The sequence below is a fragment of the Mytilus edulis genome, chromosome 8, assembly GCF_963676685.1.
Source record: "Mytilus edulis chromosome 8, xbMytEdul2.2, whole genome shotgun sequence".
Lineage (NCBI taxonomy): Eukaryota > Metazoa > Mollusca > Bivalvia > Mytilida > Mytilidae > Mytilus > Mytilus edulis.
In genome coordinates, this window is record NC_092351.1 from 38,376,181 (window position 1) to 38,394,036 (window position 17,856).

A 17,856-nucleotide genomic window follows, 5' to 3' on the forward strand; every position below is an offset into this window, starting at 1 on the left:
ACAACTGTGCATAATTGTCATCTGTAATAAATCAAAATTGAAGCCCTCCAATTATGTTTTCCCCAAACTAAAACACCATCCTCTTACAATATTGTAAGCGTGATGTTTTCAATTCTGTGTTCATGGTAGTTTATCTTGAAGTTTTGGTAAATACAACTTTAACCTTAATTCACATATTCATTATGATGAGAACTTTAATATCAAAATATGTGTATGTATATAATACACCAATAGTTGTTTATAATTTTATCTAAAAAGCAAAAAATTGACTATGATCTGTTAAAGAAATAGCAGTCATTTTCTTTTATTTTTTTTTATCTTATGCGTATATATTACTTGTATAAAATTGTATAAAATAACATAGCCAAGATTGAAATAATGAGGGGAATCTTGATGGTCGAGATAACTGCCTTCACATTATCATCAAAATGCATAACTGAATCATTTGGTTCCGGTGTCAATATCTGAAATCATAAAGGATTTAATACATAGAAAAATAAATATGTTCCGGACCATATGAGTATTTGGACCATACGTGTATGGTCATGACCATATGCGTATTGTCGGACCATATGAATATAATACTGGTTTGGTTATTAACGGGTCAAATGAGTACTTTGACCATATAGGTATTTTTTTTTAATTACATTTAAAAGTTTCAATAATACAAAAACTTTATCTAAAAAAACAATGATGGTTACATGACAGTATATTATTTTTATAATTCAAATACTACGTAAAAATTAAACATTGATGCCATAGTTAGTTTTCATCTCTAATTACATTCTTGTATGGTGACATTTACTTCCACGCAGTATCATAGCTTTTTGCATTTGCAAGTCTTGGTTGTGCACGATCCTTTTCATTTACACCTTTTGTTTGCGAGTGAAAAGCTAGCCTTTTTGTAGCTGCATACAGTGATATTGAGGTCTTGGGCCATTCCATTTTGTCTACGGTGTTTTTAAAAAGCTATAGATCTCAAATATCGTAACATGACTGCAATACACAATATTCACAAGACAAATTAAATAAACTATGTTACTTCAAAATTTTTCTTTTTTTTAAGTCACTCGTAATAAAAAAAAATCGATAATGACCATCGGTTATGACCATCGGTATAAATTGTGTTTATCATAGTTTTCGCATAGTATATAAAAATAAAATTAACTATGTGAAACTGCTAATTCTTATTTAGCTAATTTTTATTATAATATAATAATAAAATCATCTATATGATAGTGCCTTTTTAATCAACTGTCATACCATATGAATAGTTTAAAGGTTTAAAAAGTAAACTGTAACAGAGTGTTAATTACCCCGACAATACGCGTATGGTCCGACCGTACCATATGAGTATATACCCATATGGTCATGACCATATGCGTATGGTCCAAATACTCATATGGTCCGGAACATAGACATTGTGGATGATATCAAAAAGATATTTCTGTAAAAAACATTTGGACCCCAATTATTGTGACATTAACCAATTTTGTTTGATTGGGTTTCCAACCTAATGCACCAAAATCAACTATCATGCAAGTTTGAGGTTTAGTTAGAAATAAAACCAGGTTTGACCATTCATTTTTTGAGGGAAATGCTGAAAGAAAGTCAGAAATATTACATTTGTTTCTAATTCGTTACTCCTGTTGAAATAGTGCGACGTTTGATTTTTTTCACGTTATAGGAATTTAACGTCCTCTATTTCGAATTAACCTTAGAGCTTCTTTTTGTAACATAAATAACTGAGTTACCTGTTAACATAAAAAAGATAAAATATCTACTTAACCAGGACACAATCACATCACATAAACATACAATCCCTGTCCCAAGTCAGGAGCCTCTGGCCTTTGTTAGTCTTGTATTATTTTGATTTTAGTTTCTTGTGTACAATTTGGAAATTAGTATGGCGTTCATTATCTCTGAACTAGTATATATTTGTTTAGGGGCCAGCGGAAGGACGCCTCCGGGTGCGGGAATTTATCGCTACATTGAAGACCTGTTGGCGACCTTCTGCTGTTGTTTTTTCTATGGTCGGGTTATTGTCTCTTTGAAAAAAGTAAAATCTCAAAAATACTGAACTTAGAGGAAAATCAATACCGAAAGTCCATAATCACATTGTAAAATCAAATAACAAAACGCATCAAAAACGAATGGACAAGACCTGTCATATTCCTGACTTGGTACAGGCATTTTCAAATGTAGAAAATGGTGGATTAAACCTGTTTTTGACACATTCCCCATTTCCATTCTCAATTTTAATCAAACCAACAGACACGTAATCACACCGACTGACAAACAAATTTAATGCATGTACGTACAGAATATTTTCTAAAGCCATACATTGTTAATATAGTGACCATATAAATATATTTGAAAAAAATTGAATACAGACATTTATTTACGCTTTAATTTTCGATAGTCACAATTACAACTACACAAAGTGGAAGTGTGGTCTAAGTAGTTGATCTACTGTATCCGTAGCGTGTCAATACTGAGGTTGTGAATTCGAATCACACAACATTGAGCAGGTGTACTCAACTCCCATTTGAATTGACTATAATTGTTAGATTTCCTACAGAAGATCGGTAATTCCCTCCGGGTACTCTTGCGTCCGCAACAAAACAGCACACTAGTGTTTAAAGTGTCGTTGAATACCAACAAACCAATAATTGCAACTAAACAATCACATTGAGTAAATTCTTTTCTTCGAAATGATAAAAAATAAGCACAAACATGACAATTATCTTAATTTGCTTTAAAATAGTTATCAAAGATACCAGGACTATAATTTAGTACGCCAGACGCGCGTTTCGTCTACAAAAGACTCACCAGTACTATTTGAAAACAGAAAAGACAACATTTTGTATTTTTGTTTTTTTCGTCAAAACTGGCTTCAATTTTTGGTCATCAATGCTCTTCAACTTCGTACTTTATTTGGCCTTTTATAACATATTTGATTCGAGCGTCACTGATGAGTCTTTTGTAAACGAAACGCGGGTCTGGCTTAAATATTAAATTTTATCCCTGGTATCTATGATGAGTTTATTCACATTGCTGGTCGTTACAAGTTTACCAAAATGTTTTTACATGATTGAGATCACCTGAATTGAACCATCAGTATATCGATCTATTTTGTAACACGAGAGAAATCTCAATGCGAAAGAGATAAGTTCTACTAGAATGAACTGAAAAATGTCACTCTTTTTTTTCATTTTGTTAAGTTTTTGTTTTTAGGGGGTGTTAGCTTGTTACTGATAAAATTGTCATACTGCAGTAATTCATGACGCGATTTTTATGAAATTATGATATACTTATTGTCGACATCAACATAATAGACAATCCTTCGGAATTATTCCGTAAGGGGACATGCTATTTCAAATCCGAAACACGGTTGGGAGCTTGTATCCTGTGTTTGTTTCTGCAATTGAAACAAAAACGGACTTTTGGGCGTTTTCATTAAATTACCTGTCTCAAAAGTTTCAGCACAGGTACATCAAGAGCTGGTAATAAAGTATCCTCATATGACCGATCAGGATCCACAGCTGGACAGTAATTAATTACACTTGCTAATCTGTTTTCAGGTAAGCCAAGGTATTCTCTAAACAGTTTCTCTCTTTCTTGTAATCTGTTACCATACTTTTCTCTACATATATCAGCATGGGTCATTACACCATAAAAGGTTATATCTATGAAAATAAAATTTAAAAAAATGCATCTGTTTGGACTAGAGAATTCGAGTGTTATTATTACACAATACAGGAATATATTTTTGAACCAATACCTTTTCAAACTAATAATTACCATATTTTGATAGAGTAACCAAATGCGCGCGTAATTTAGACTTACAAGCTTTACTCATTATGTTCAATCCTTATCTTGCAGGACTTGCAATATAGCTTTTAACAAATAAAAAAAAAAACAAGAACACGTAATCTCTATGTTAATATAACATACAGTTTAAGATTTCATTTTTATTAAAAAAATGTAAGAATTGTTAAAGTCCAGGCATACGTTTCATATATGATAATGTCGGTATTACCCAATTCATTGGCAACATTAACTACTGATTTAAACAGTGCAGTAGGCATGGCAGAATCTGGATTTAACGAACACACAATGATGATTCTATTAATTCGTCTGTTAGGGAATCTCTTCCAGGACCTGTACTCTTCTTTCATTTTAGTTATTCCATGCAATCTACCATATGTCGCAATGTCATTTAGTGACTCTTTTTCTTTCACTTTTCCAGATAAGACAAGGAATAAGAGTTCTTCGGTTATTACTGAATCATCATTTTCAAATCCAGTCATATCTATAAATGTAGGTAACATACACAAGTCATTCTGTCTATAGTATTCTTCTTTAGGGAAGCTGAAATATTTTAGTAAAAGAATGTGAAGTAGACATGAAATTGGTGAATAGGTACCAGGATTATAATTTAGTACGCCAGACGCGCGTTTCGTCTACACAAGACTCATCAGTGACGCTCATATCAAAATATTTATAGAACCAAACAAATACAAAGTTGAAGAGCATTGATGATACAAAATTCCAAAACATTGTGCCTTTTCTCATAAAAAAGTGTTATTTATGTTATCAGCTCTTACGTTTAGTAATATCAACTATGTTTATGTAAAACAATGAATACCAATATGTTTTATTACAATAGGTTTCAAGATTATTCGATCGGTTCTTTTTAACTTTTTTTGGATTCGAGCGTTACTGATGAGTCTTTTGTAGACGAATCGCGCGTCTGGCGTATATACAAAATTTAGTCCTGGTATCTATGATGAGTTTATTTACAACCGCTGGGTCGATGCCACTGCTGGTGGAGATTTATTTCCCCGAGGGTATCATAAGCCCAGTAGGCAGCACTTTTTGTGCTGACATGAATTGTCATTAATATAATTATATCTATAAATTTACTGTTTACAAATTTTAAATTTTTTGAAATGCTAAAGCTTTTCTACCTCAGGCATAGTTTACCTTAGCTGAATTTGGCAACACTTTTAGGAATTTTGGTCCTCAATGCTCTTCAACTTCGTACTTAATTTGGCCTTTTTAACTTTTGTTGGATTCGAGCGTCACTGATGAGTCTTTTGTAGACGAAACGCGCGTCTGGCGTATATACGAAATTTAGTCCTGGTATCTATGATGAGTTTATTCAGAATATGATAAATGCAAACAGTTGTTAATGTTTGTGTCATTTTGGTCTTTTGTGGATAGTTGTCTCATTGGCAATAATACCACATCTTCTTTTTTATATATGGCAAAGATATACAAAATTTCCTCAACAAATTTCATTTTCTGCGCTCAGTTGTCATCAGGGAAATAGTCGAACAAAGAGTTTGAGTAAGCAATTATCTATCGGCTTGGTGTATACATGCATAATTTGGCAAATGCACAAAACAATATACAAACCAATTAATGAAAACTGACAACTTCTACCAAAAATTGAATCCCTACAAACATACCAGCATACGTTTAAGTTAAAGTCGAACGATCTTGAAGCGTACACAACATGCCCTAAACGTGTCTTAAACTTAAATATCGGTAGCGTTTTCAACACGCTTGTAGCGTATGTATTACGTGCGTGTAGCGTACAGTCATACGCTTGACAAACACTTGAGCAGAATGAAAAGTTTTATGCTGCATAAAAAAGTCTTGAGTTCCAGCGTTTACCAAGCGTATATCTTTGCATTTTGACGTACTTTAGTCTTATGCAACGCGCGTTTAACGGTTGCTTAGCGTTTCTCTGGCGTGCAACGAACGTCAAACGACTTTGTCAATTATCTCTGTACGTCTGGTGCACACCGGTCTATAAAATAAATTTTAGCTAATCAATTCACTCTCCTTAAAACACAAAGAACCGTCTGCTGTCATTTATTACTCTCATCCTTTTTGTCTAGGAGTTAAGGTGACCCATTTGTATATGTGTATATGCGGTTGTTTGTTATAGAAAATAAAAATATGTAATTTATACCAGATATACTATTATTATTTTGAAAACAGATTTCGTGTTGATATATTAAACTTAAGATATATGAAATAAGACAGGTTGCAAAAGATGGTGGAAAACATGAACCTTATGTGAAATCATTGACTAGCGCTAGCATTTATAAGAAATCTACAAACATATAAGTCAATAATTACTCTAATATTTCTTACCTTTAACAACAAAAATGTTAAATAAGCTGAAATTTGTTGAATCAATCTTGCAAGCCAAATATTGATTAAGCTTTTTGTCAAAAACTTTCGATATTTGAAAAAAACCCAACATAAACGTTATTCATGTTATTAATTAGCGGATTTAGAATACTTAATTTTAAAAATACCTTCTCAGACGTCTTGTAACTTGCATACCCATAACACCTTCATGGTTTCCGAATTTACCAATTTTAGCATATTCGTACTAGCGATCACTATTTAAACTAGCAAACACAGTATTAAGGAACGAAGATTTGCCGCATCCTGGTGGTCCTATGATAGCTACATTTAAAGGCTTTCTGACATTTTCTGTTAAACGCTTGCAATCTTGAAGAAGTTCTTGTTTCCGTTCATAACAATGACCATCCTCTTCGTCTGGTATTTCACAATTTTCCTCCTTTGTATCTTAAAAAAGATCATTTTCATAATTAGGATTCAAATTAATTCCCAATTGTGGCTTATATCAGTCATAAACATTATGTTTTTTTATTCACTTTCATTTTTGTATAAAATATAAATATATAAAATATTTGAAGTGATGAAGATTATAACACAATGTTGACTGATTTAACCCAATTTTGACATTTTTACCTATTATATCTGTTTTTATTCATATATCGTTTTCAAAATAATGGAAGTTTATGCGACTGTCATACTACTAAGTGGTATAGCTAGCTATACAACCAGGTATAATCCATCATTTTCTGCATAGGAAAATGCATGTTTCAAGTCAGGTATATGACAGTTGTTATCCATTCGATTAATGTGTATGATATTTTGATTTTGCCATTTGCAAAATTCCGTTTTGAATTTTCCTCAGAGTACGGTATTTTTTTATTTTACTTTTTTTGTAGATATGTTAATATATACCCACATTCAGCGGACGAGAAACATATCTTTCCATTTTAACACGTACAAAAAGACTGAACAATGGAAATAAGTACGAGTGATTATATTATTTTAAATCAAACTTGATAAATGCTATAGGTGATTTCATTTCCCTTTCAAATGCGTATATATAGTACGGTGACCAAGTAAGGAAAAGTCGCGTATTTAAAGAGTTTAATTGTCATTCGGACTTTACGGCTATAAATCACAGTATTGGTAGTTCAAAGGCTAAACTTAACATTTTGACTTGTCGTCAAAAAATCGTACGGTGTAATTTTTGCAAAATGGGCTTTGAAGTACGTTAGTTTACTTGAAAATAAATTTACTTTGAAAAGTTTTAGGTCTACTTTGCAAAAGAACATACGTGATATGATTTCATTTTTTATATACATTGTTGTTACACCTTATTTTAACGATTTCAAATAAAGTTTAGAAAAATTAATCCTTTATTAAAGAGTTTATGTAAAAATTTAACAATACGAATATTTTGCATTTAATAGAGTATGTTTCAATTCAATTTCATCATTTGTTTTTTTGACGTAAAATGTAAAATAATCAACATTTATATGATATTTCATACCTTCATTAATCAATAATATCAAATTCGTTTATATCAGAAGCATTATTTCAGCAATTCAAGCTAGACACAAGTCCTAAAGCTCATATGACGGAGCTATTCGAAGCTCATATACAGCCTCTTATAGATACATATAAGCAATATTAATGGGGATGTGCTGTATCACTTACGTTCAAATACTTGGATATGTTCCTTGAAGCAGTAGACAGTTTGCTGTCAAATGTTATAGCAGAACGAGAGGATATTTAGTCGCTTCTTTGAGATCTTCACCTCAAATGTTACCTGATTTTTTGGTAACCAACCATACCAATTACTGAGGGTGGATGGCAGTTTACATACTCGATATGCTTCAACTTTACCTTTTATAGATGGCGATTTTGCTATTAGACAGACTCCTGGATATTTTAACGGTATATGGACCGACATGGTAACAGAAAAGACCGTTATAAAAGCCTGAAGGGGATCAGGTAGCACTGTAGGCATAAAAGTTTGCGCTTGTTAGATGGACCGACACGTACTAGACATTTCCTATAATCCCTTAGTCGTGTAATGCTGGTAATGCTGAAAAGGGCTGGAATTGCTGCTAATAATGCAAATTCACACTAGGAAACAAAAGCAACAGCAATGAAAAGAGATGAAGAACATGTTATTTATGATAAAAGAGATGATTTTTCATTTCCTATCGTTAATTATCCATTTTTAGATGGTGACGTTCCCTTGTCACCATCTTACGGTGTCTATATATCTCAACTTGTACGATTCGCTCGTGTATGTAACAATGTTTTAGATTTTAACGAGAGAAATTTATGTATTACTGAAAAATTATTACACTAGGGTTTTCGATATCACAAACTAGTCAAAACATTTACTAAATTTTATCATCGGTATAAGGACATCATTCGTAAATATAGCTCAACACGCAGACTTCTTATACGTTCAGGTATTTCACATCCAATTTTTTATGGAAATATTCTTTATAAAGCACAAAGGTGTCAGTATTCGCCTCAAAAACTAACAAAACCTTTGAATATACTTATTAAGAAGGGATATAGTTACGATACTGTTGTCAGGTCATTAAAGATTGCATATTTTGGCGTTAATATTGATTCACTTATAGGGTCTTTGCATCGGAACTAAACACATTTATTCAAAAACCAGTTGTTGGCATGACACGGGTTATGTTCTTCTCATATATGTTATGATGGTATGATACTAAACCCCTAACGGGAAGGATTGTGCCTGATGTTTATATGATGAAATCATAATCTTTCAGTCAGTTTAAATGAAGTCTGGAGCTGGCATGTCAGTTAACTGCTAGTAGTCTGTTGTTATTTATGTATTATTGTCATTTTGTTTATTTTCTTTGGTTTCATCTTCTGACATCAGACTCGGACTTCTCTTGAACTGAATTTTAATGTGCGTATTGTTATGCGTTTACTTTTCTACATTGGCTAGAGGTATAGGGGGAGGGTTAAGATCTCACAAACATGTTTAACCCCGCCGTATTTTTGCGCCTATCCAAAGTCAGGAGCCTCTGGCCTTTGTTAGTCTTGTATTATTTTAATTTTAATTTCTTGTGTACAATTTGGAAATTAGTATGGCGTTCATTATCACTGAACTAGTATATATTTGTTTAGGGGCCAGTTGAAGGACGCCTCCGGGTAAGGGAATTTCACGCTACATTGAAGACCTGTTGGTGACCTTCTGCTGTTGGTTTTTTTCTATGGTCGGGTTGTTGTCGGGTTGTTGTCTCTTTGGCACATTCCCCATTTCCATTCTCAATTTTATTGCCATTGTGAACCGTCTGAATGAACCATAACTGATCCGTTTGATATGGAACACCATCCTCCATGTGTAATCCATATCTCTTCTGGAATGCATGCTACAAGATATATTCAAAATACTTGCCATCGAGGAAGGCTTGAACATGTCTAGACATTTCATCACTAGTGCTTTTTCTTGAGGTCAGTCCAATATTAAAGTCAAAACTAAAAACGTTTAAAAACATGACCACAAAAATAAACCTTAAATGTAAATCGGGGCAAATAAATTCAGGTCACATAAATCCAGAATTGTATTCAGACATGCACAGATGTTTGCAAACTGTAGAGATGATGTTACAATAGAAAATGTACTGCCGCACCCTTTAGGTCCTATTCCAATTCCCCTTTTCGTGATTACGGCACCATGAGAAAATCATGCATGTCTGATTTGGTCAAGCAATTAAAATCTGAAGTCTCTTGTGCACCTTCACTACCTTCATTTGTACCGTCACTCACAGCTTACATCAGAGATGGTATAGCATTGGTTCAATGTATTGATGTTAAGAAAAATGAAAAACATTCGGTGACCTTGCAGTTGACTATTAAAAAAATATTTCCCAATGCTTTTCTAAAGCTTACACAGTAGCAGATGTTTTTGACCGCTACGACATGAACAACTCTATCAAGTCTGCTGAAAGGGAACGCCGCATAAAGACCACAGCTTCCACCAAAGTGTATCAGATTATTGAAGGGAGAAGTATTCCTGACTGAAGAAGTTTCCTTCTGTTGAAGAAAAAACCCAGGCTCTCCTTAATGTCTTTGGTAGTTTTTATTCTTCAAAACTTTGACAACTCCCCTATGATTCCACCTGATTGTGAGCTTTACTTAGCCGGAATGTTTGTAAATCCCGAAATTGTCAAAGTTATTTATATCAACACTGTTTATGACTGTCTTAACTTGTTTAGCACTAAAGAGGAGGCCAATACTCGTATGATACTTCATGCCTTAAACCTTAATTCGAAGTTTAGAGAAATGGGAAAGAGCAATCATACGGACCTCTAATACGAATGTGATTGTTCTGTATGTTCACTACTACAAACATATGACACATACAATTGAGTTGTGGGTGCAGATGTGGACCATGAGCATTGTAAAGGATGGGCGAAGATTTTTACCCATTCATCAACTATGTGCCTGTCTTTCCCCAACAATTTATCAACTATTGCCTGCTGTACATGCACTTACCGGAGGCGACACAACTTCGTCTCTGTTTGGGGTAGGTAAAAAACTGTCTACAAGACTTTGAAGGACACGCACGACTATTTCTGAATCAGTGATTTGCAGAGCTTTGGTAATATTGACAAAGATGAAGTCCTTGTTTGGGCATGAAAGTTAATTTCAAAGCTTTATGATCAGAAAATTTTCTTTTAATCATTCCATCATGATATTTATACAATGCGCGTCAAGCTTGCCACCAGTAAAGATGTAAGTTTAGTCAGGTACCTCCCTGTGGAGCGGAACTGAAACAGCATGTTTTACTTGCTTCGTTTCAAACTAAAATTTGGACCGCATTACACATGGCTAAATCCCTTATTCTGTCAACTTTAGAATACAGTTGGCGAGAGTTAAAGGTCCATTACACCCTTGTATTTTAAAGGGCATATGTCAGCAGAAATCTTGCAGGATCTTGTCTTTTCATGTGAGGGAAAATCTCCATGTAAAAAGTCATTTGTTTGTTCACAACAAAACCTTACATGCCAGAGCTATGCTCCTGTAAAGGGTCAGAATCATATACAAATTTCCAATCATGTTCCTTGACAGATGAACCAGAAGATACTTCTGGCTTAATTCTGTTGGATCTCGATTTTTTAATTGTAACTGCTTTCGAGGTATTGGGTGGTTTTTAGTTCTTAGTTTTAATAAATTTCATGAATGAACTTTTGCAAAATACGCTTCAGGCTTCAGGTAAAAATAATATTTATTCTTTATTGCTGAGGTTAAAGGTCAGCTGGCAATGTAACTACTGTAACTTTTAAAAAATTTGTGTTGATCTTGTATAATAAAACAAAATAAATCGACTTCCTAATTCCCCTTTTTTTTTTTTTACATTTTCGAGATAATTCATTGATTTGAAAAAATGTCCTTATCTGATATTTAACCTAAATTGTTGTATATATCTTCAAATTTTGAAAATATGGAAGAATAAAAATAATAACTTGACCTTATTTTATGCAAAACTGTTACCACATTTCTTTTTGACGCCATAGATATTTCGAAAGTACTCATTTTTCCGGATCCAATGATATATAATAAAACCATACAGTATGTTTGGCGATTAAATCTAAAAAATATTGTGTCTGGTTACCGTACTAATATGGTAACCATTATAAATTAAATAGGAAATAGAAAGGTAAAAAACAAAAGGTTATATGATATTCTTTAAGTTCGATTATCATTTAGTCAATGATTGAAAAGAATAGGATTTGGAAATTACATTAAAGTACTGACACTATATTGAAATTTATTCAATGGTTGAACAACTGTCACGCAAACAACGTTCAGGTAGACAATCTATATATTTATAGATAATTAAACACATTGATTACCAATCAAACAGCTCAATTCATAACATTTCCATTAATCGATTCTATAATGTACTATTACATTTCTCAAACGTCAAAATTGAAAATGGCATTATCAAAATAAAAAGACCAATTTAGTAATATAGAAATCAATTTATGGAGGAAGAAGATGAAATTGTTATTTCTACTTAATGCGTGTAAACACACTCAACTGAGGGACAATATTGGCAGAACGGTTATTGGTAATACAGTATCAGTTCTTATGTTTTTTTGAGCAAATACTGTAAGGAACGTCTGTTAATTCTCTTAAAAGGGCATTTTCTTTTTTTCATGGCGTTGAAAGTTTATTCTACGATTCATAGTCGAATGTCCCTTTGGTGACTTTTGACTGTCTTTTAGATAATAATTCATCAATTAAACGTTTTGTTTTATTTCAATGAAAGGATCTTGTAATCATCTGAAAATCCTTATTCAGAATCAATTTTAACTATAAGTATGCGCTCCTTGAACAAAAATCTTAGTGTGAGGGGAGGGGTTATTTATTAACGCAAAGTTGGTCTTTTATGCATTACATATCATCTTATTAAACGTATGCCAATTTAAGATTCAAATCGGACGGACATGTCAAATTGTCAAATTTATAATTTACTCATGTATTGATATGACTATGTTTCTTACTTTACTTTACTTACCCCGGTATGAAGAGTATATGAGAGAAAATAGACAAAAAACGAAATAGTTAGTATGTACATTTTTATGTAGTATTCTGTTAGTGGTTTTTGAAATACACTTTGTTATTCAAATTTACTTTACAGTGAATTGCAATGATCTTGAAATCATTCTTTCAAAATATATTTCATGCGTATTTAATACACCTTATTTATGAGGTTGTTTAATTACAATACTCCTTGTCCCTTGATTAGTGTAAATCTTCTGCATTAGTATAGATTACCTCGTTCGTAAATTAGATCTCCAACGGAGTTTTCTTCATGCGATTCATCCTCATCCATGTCCAACTTCTTTCAATCACAAGACGTTCTTGTTGAAGAAGCAGACTTTATTTTGGAACTACCATTTCTTCACACATATACATACTTGAAAATAGAACGATACATACGAATGAGTTGAAATGAATTTTGAAAGATATCAAATTCGAAATCAAAATGTTGATTCATTTTTATAGGTGCATCTCATAATCATATCTAATTACAAGCATTTCACTCTCGATTATATAATTGTATAATGACATCTCATTAATTAACGAACAAGTTTCTACTTACAATGTCACTCCGTCATAAGATGTATTTTGACACAATACCACTTCCATGGTTTCTGTAAACATAGGATACGTCATGCATAAATTACGCTATTTTCACTTTTCATTTTCATTAAATGTACGTATTTTGTCTAGCCTAGTGAAGTAGACCGATTAAAACTGGTAGTATGCATAATTATAATATCGAGGTACACAGTAATGTATAACTGTAAATAAAAGGGTCAATATCGCAGAAGTATTTAGAGCAAATAGAGCATTGAACTGAATAAGAAAATCGAGAAAAAAACTTTTTTTTTTAAACTTGTGGGATATCCAAGATATAACTTTCTGTATCTCATGAAAAGTGCAATTATATTAAATACACAAAACAATTGCGTATATATATTTCCCCGTTGAAACCATATTCAATTTTGTTTTCCTTTTACAATAGTGCATGATAGAAAGATGCTGCAAATCTAGAGGTAAATATAGCAAGAGTTTCAAGCGGTTATGGTGAATTTAACCCTATTCATTCAAAAGAGAAAAACTACAGACTGCACCGCGAGTTGGTTGAATATTATGCAAGATCTATTTCATAGATAAAGAAGATGATCCAATTGTAACCAAAACCTAGTTCTCTTCTCCTCGAACACTACCTTCTAATATTTGAACTTGTACATGTGCAACATGACAGTGTAACATATGCATAAGGTGCTTACCTTTCAGGAACAAATACTATCACCTCTGCTCTTTATGCGGTTCGTGTTGAATAGTCTTCATTTGCCTATGTTGTGCTAGGTAGACTGTTGTTTTCGGGTTTTTTTTCATACCATTGTCAATTCATTTTCGACTGATGCCTATGATAAATGCTTTGGTAATCCCTGTCTGTCTTTAATGTGTATTGAAAGTATGCTGCCTCAAACTGGTGTTCATAAATATTCTACTTCTAAATACTATTATCCAAATTACCGACAAAATGTTGAGGCATCAAATATTTTGTATATGTTGTTCCTTTAGAATCGACAATTCAATATTCTTATTTGTGTTCTAAAAGCCAAATCTTAATTACATGTTTTGTGTTGGAGGGGATGATTCAAATTGTACTGTCTTCATGCCATTGCATACTATTAGTTTTTATGCACATTTAGAATTAACCTTCTTTTTGAAGATTTTGTTTACTCTAATGTCATTAGTTTCATTATTTTATGAATTACATGTATTTGTTTATATGATATTCATGATTTTGTATCACAAACTCCAATCTGAGACCAATGATCAGCTGTTACATTTTAACATAACTGCATGTGTTGTAAAAAGTGTGTACCAAGTCTATGATTTGACATATGTTGTATTTGATGATTGCTTGAGAAGGTCTTGACTTTTGTTGTTTATGATGTTTCCATGTGCTCTTTTGTGTGTTCTTAATACATGAGCACATCTATTCAAGCCTGTTCAAAGTTCCAACATACAACCAAAATTGATTTTTTTTTAATTATAACAATGTATATCATTGAATTTTAATACTGGGCATGCATATACCGTGCCTGATATTATCTCCTACATAATCAAATACAAATCAACCATATTTACTAAAAACTACATACATATGCAATTACAATTGCAGTTGCAGCTATACTTCTGGTTGAAACCATTACAAGAGGTAACAGTAGGAACACACGTTAAAATATCGTTAATGTATACGTATTATAGCAGATTTGATTCTGTAGTGCTATGAAACTCAGTGTATAACCAACCTCAGTAAAGACACGTTACATTTGGTTGATACATTCAGCAATACTTACCGTTGTCTTGATGATATTTTTTGTTAAATAATCCAACATTCTCTAAATAGACTACTGAAATTTACCGAAAGGATAAAATTGAGAATGAAAATGGGGAATATGTCGAATAGCCAACAACCCGACCAAAGAGCGGACAACAACCAGACCAAAGACCGGACAATGACCCAACTGAAGAGCGGCCAACAACCGAAGGCCACCAATTGTTCTTCAATACAGCGAGAAAATCCCGCACCCGGAATTGGTCCTCAGACAAAGGAACTTACTTTAACTAAATCTAACAATAACAGCAGTTATTATCTTTTTCTATATTTAGACATTTTAATTTCTAAAAGGAAACTGCATACAAAAATTTACGACAAAAGAAACAATTTTTCATTCCCAATTGTTATATTTCCTTTTTTGACAGCGATATTCCTTCGGCTCCATCATACGGTGTTTATATATCCCAACTCGTTCGTTATGCCCGTGTGTGTAATAATGTCAAAGATTTCAACGGTACTAAAGATAAATCATCGTGTACTTAAATGTTTATTTCTAATAATACAGTTTTACAAATGATTCTTTAAAATGTACAATTATTATTTAGAAATTACTTTTGATCTGTATCGTCACCGGTATTGTTTCCTATTGTTTTTTTATGTCGTGTCTTTTGTACTATTGTTTCTTTTTCTTTTTAGCCATGGCGTTATTTTCGATTTATGAGTTTGGCTGTCCCTCTGGTATCTCCTGCCCCTCCTTTATTATTGACTTTCTCGACACTATCATAAGAAGAGTGAAATCTCTTTTGTTTTCGTTCACTGAATATCCAACTGTGGTGTATCCAAATACCGGTGTCAATTTGAATTTGTTTTATTGGCAAACAATAAAGTATAAAAATGAACGTTGCTTTTTTATGAAATGAACGTGGTAATAAAGCAGTCTCATACTGGGGTAATGCTTTCGTTTCGTGCTTTGAAAAGTACTTATTTTCCTTTCTCAATTTACTAATTATTTTGAAATTGTCTACTTTTAAGCCATACTTTTGTAAAAGTGTATCGTTTTATCGTTTTAAACCAAGACATTTGGTTTATTCACTCAATCAAAACTTTTAAAAAAAACAACACCAGTGCTATTAACAGAAAAAACGGACACTTAAAAATGTCTTTTTAGTATCAAAATGTCCTTCTCAATGCATTACCAACACATTGTGCAAACTGAATGTATACATTCAGGATAAAGAGATTACATACATTCATTTCTTTTGTGTTTGCATTCGTGTGTGTACAAAACAGTTTTATTCTTTGTTTTGGAACACACATTGTAAGGATGTATAAACTTGTAGGGTTGATAATATGTGTTTATCACAAATACTAACTTGTCATGTATGATTTTGTAAATTATGTTTAAGTAGGTATTTGATATATTACAAAAAACGACGTCTGATTATTTTCATATTTTGTCACATTCACTCGAAATAACGTGGTCACACACGAAACTACTCGATCCTTTCACTGGAAAAACATGATCCCAGATATATAAAAAAGAAGATACAGCTATACCTTTACTTCTTTGTTAATATGTGATAATATTTTTGATATATACTGAAATAATTTACAAACGTGGACTAATTTTAATGGTGAATGCTTGTCCAACGAGGTTATTGATATGTATTGGGTAATTATGGAGAAGTAGTAAAATAGTTGCGAAAGATACCAGAGAGACAATCAAAGTCATAGATCGAAAATAAACTGACAGAGCAATGGCCATGGTAGTAAACGTTAGGGTTGGGTATTAAATGAGTCATTTATAATGATTAATCATTTATAAAAAAGATATTTAAAAAACATGAGAATAATACGAGGTGTGTCACGATATGTCAACATATACTCGTTTCCCTTTATTGTAAAAAACCAACATATCAACAGGACCATGGGTAAAAGTATTTTCGACTGGTCGATCAGATTCTGTCAAATATTTATGAAATTTTAATAAAATTTTCTGGTTTGATCATGATCAATACACATACTAAAGGGTATTTTTTTTTTTATCATTTCAATTTTTCAAATTATACTATTAAAATACGTACAATGTATACAATCAGTTTAAGAACTTCCACGAAATGTCAACTGGTATGCGATCCCTATAATAATGTACTTTTTTCCTTCAAAAGTGTTCATTGTATGTTTGCGACGAAAGTTAAAACAGCCATGTTCACTAGTTCAGTAGATCTAGTTCAATGGTGTCTTCCTCCTATTCTCACTTTTAAAAATTTATTTGCTTCTATTTCCATATGCAAATAACTATAGATGTTTTGACAAATACTTTGTTTGTACAACAATTTAGGTTAATTACAAATACATCTAAGATTTTTTCAAAAGAAAACATATTTCTAAAACCTATAATTTTATTATTTGAAAGAAAAAAACAAATTGATATACTGTTTATTTGTCAAATGATTTTTTTCTTCAAAAGAATTACCTTAAAATAAAGAATATGTCAGATAAAGAGAAGTAACATAAGATAAAAAAAATTATTGAATTTATAAACCAAATTGTCATCCGAACACATGAATAAATGATAAATACGTTTTCGTGTATTCAAATTCGCATTTTAGCGTTTTTGACTTCGCGATTTCGTCTTTTCGCGAAAACGCGAAATGAAATTAGCCAGCCACCATACTGTCAAACTAATTTTTATACTTGTAGTTGTTCGTATGTTGTGCTGTTTTACCTCCGTCCCTTAGTTCAGGAGATGATTGATCGCTAACTAACATGTTTATTCCGTAACGTTCTTTATGTGC

The 17,856-nt window shown here is 32.3% G+C and overlaps 1 protein-coding gene across 1 annotated transcript; it reads right to left on the minus strand.

Annotated features, from left to right (window-relative positions):
• Positions 1-241: 241 nt before the first annotated feature.
• On the minus strand, positions 242-13,114 carry LOC139485496 (uncharacterized). The gene is made up of 5 exons (XM_071270012.1): positions 12,973-13,114; positions 6,339-6,615; positions 4,043-4,374; positions 3,469-3,689; positions 242-464 (listed from the first exon to the last, which is right to left on the minus strand). Exons 2-5 carry the CDS (start codon positions 6,368-6,370, stop codon positions 333-335), a joined length of 717 nt encoding a protein of 238 aa, XP_071126113.1. The 5' UTR covers positions 6,371-6,615; positions 12,973-13,114; the 3' UTR covers positions 242-332.
• Between the last annotated feature and the right edge of the window lie 4,742 nt (positions 13,115-17,856).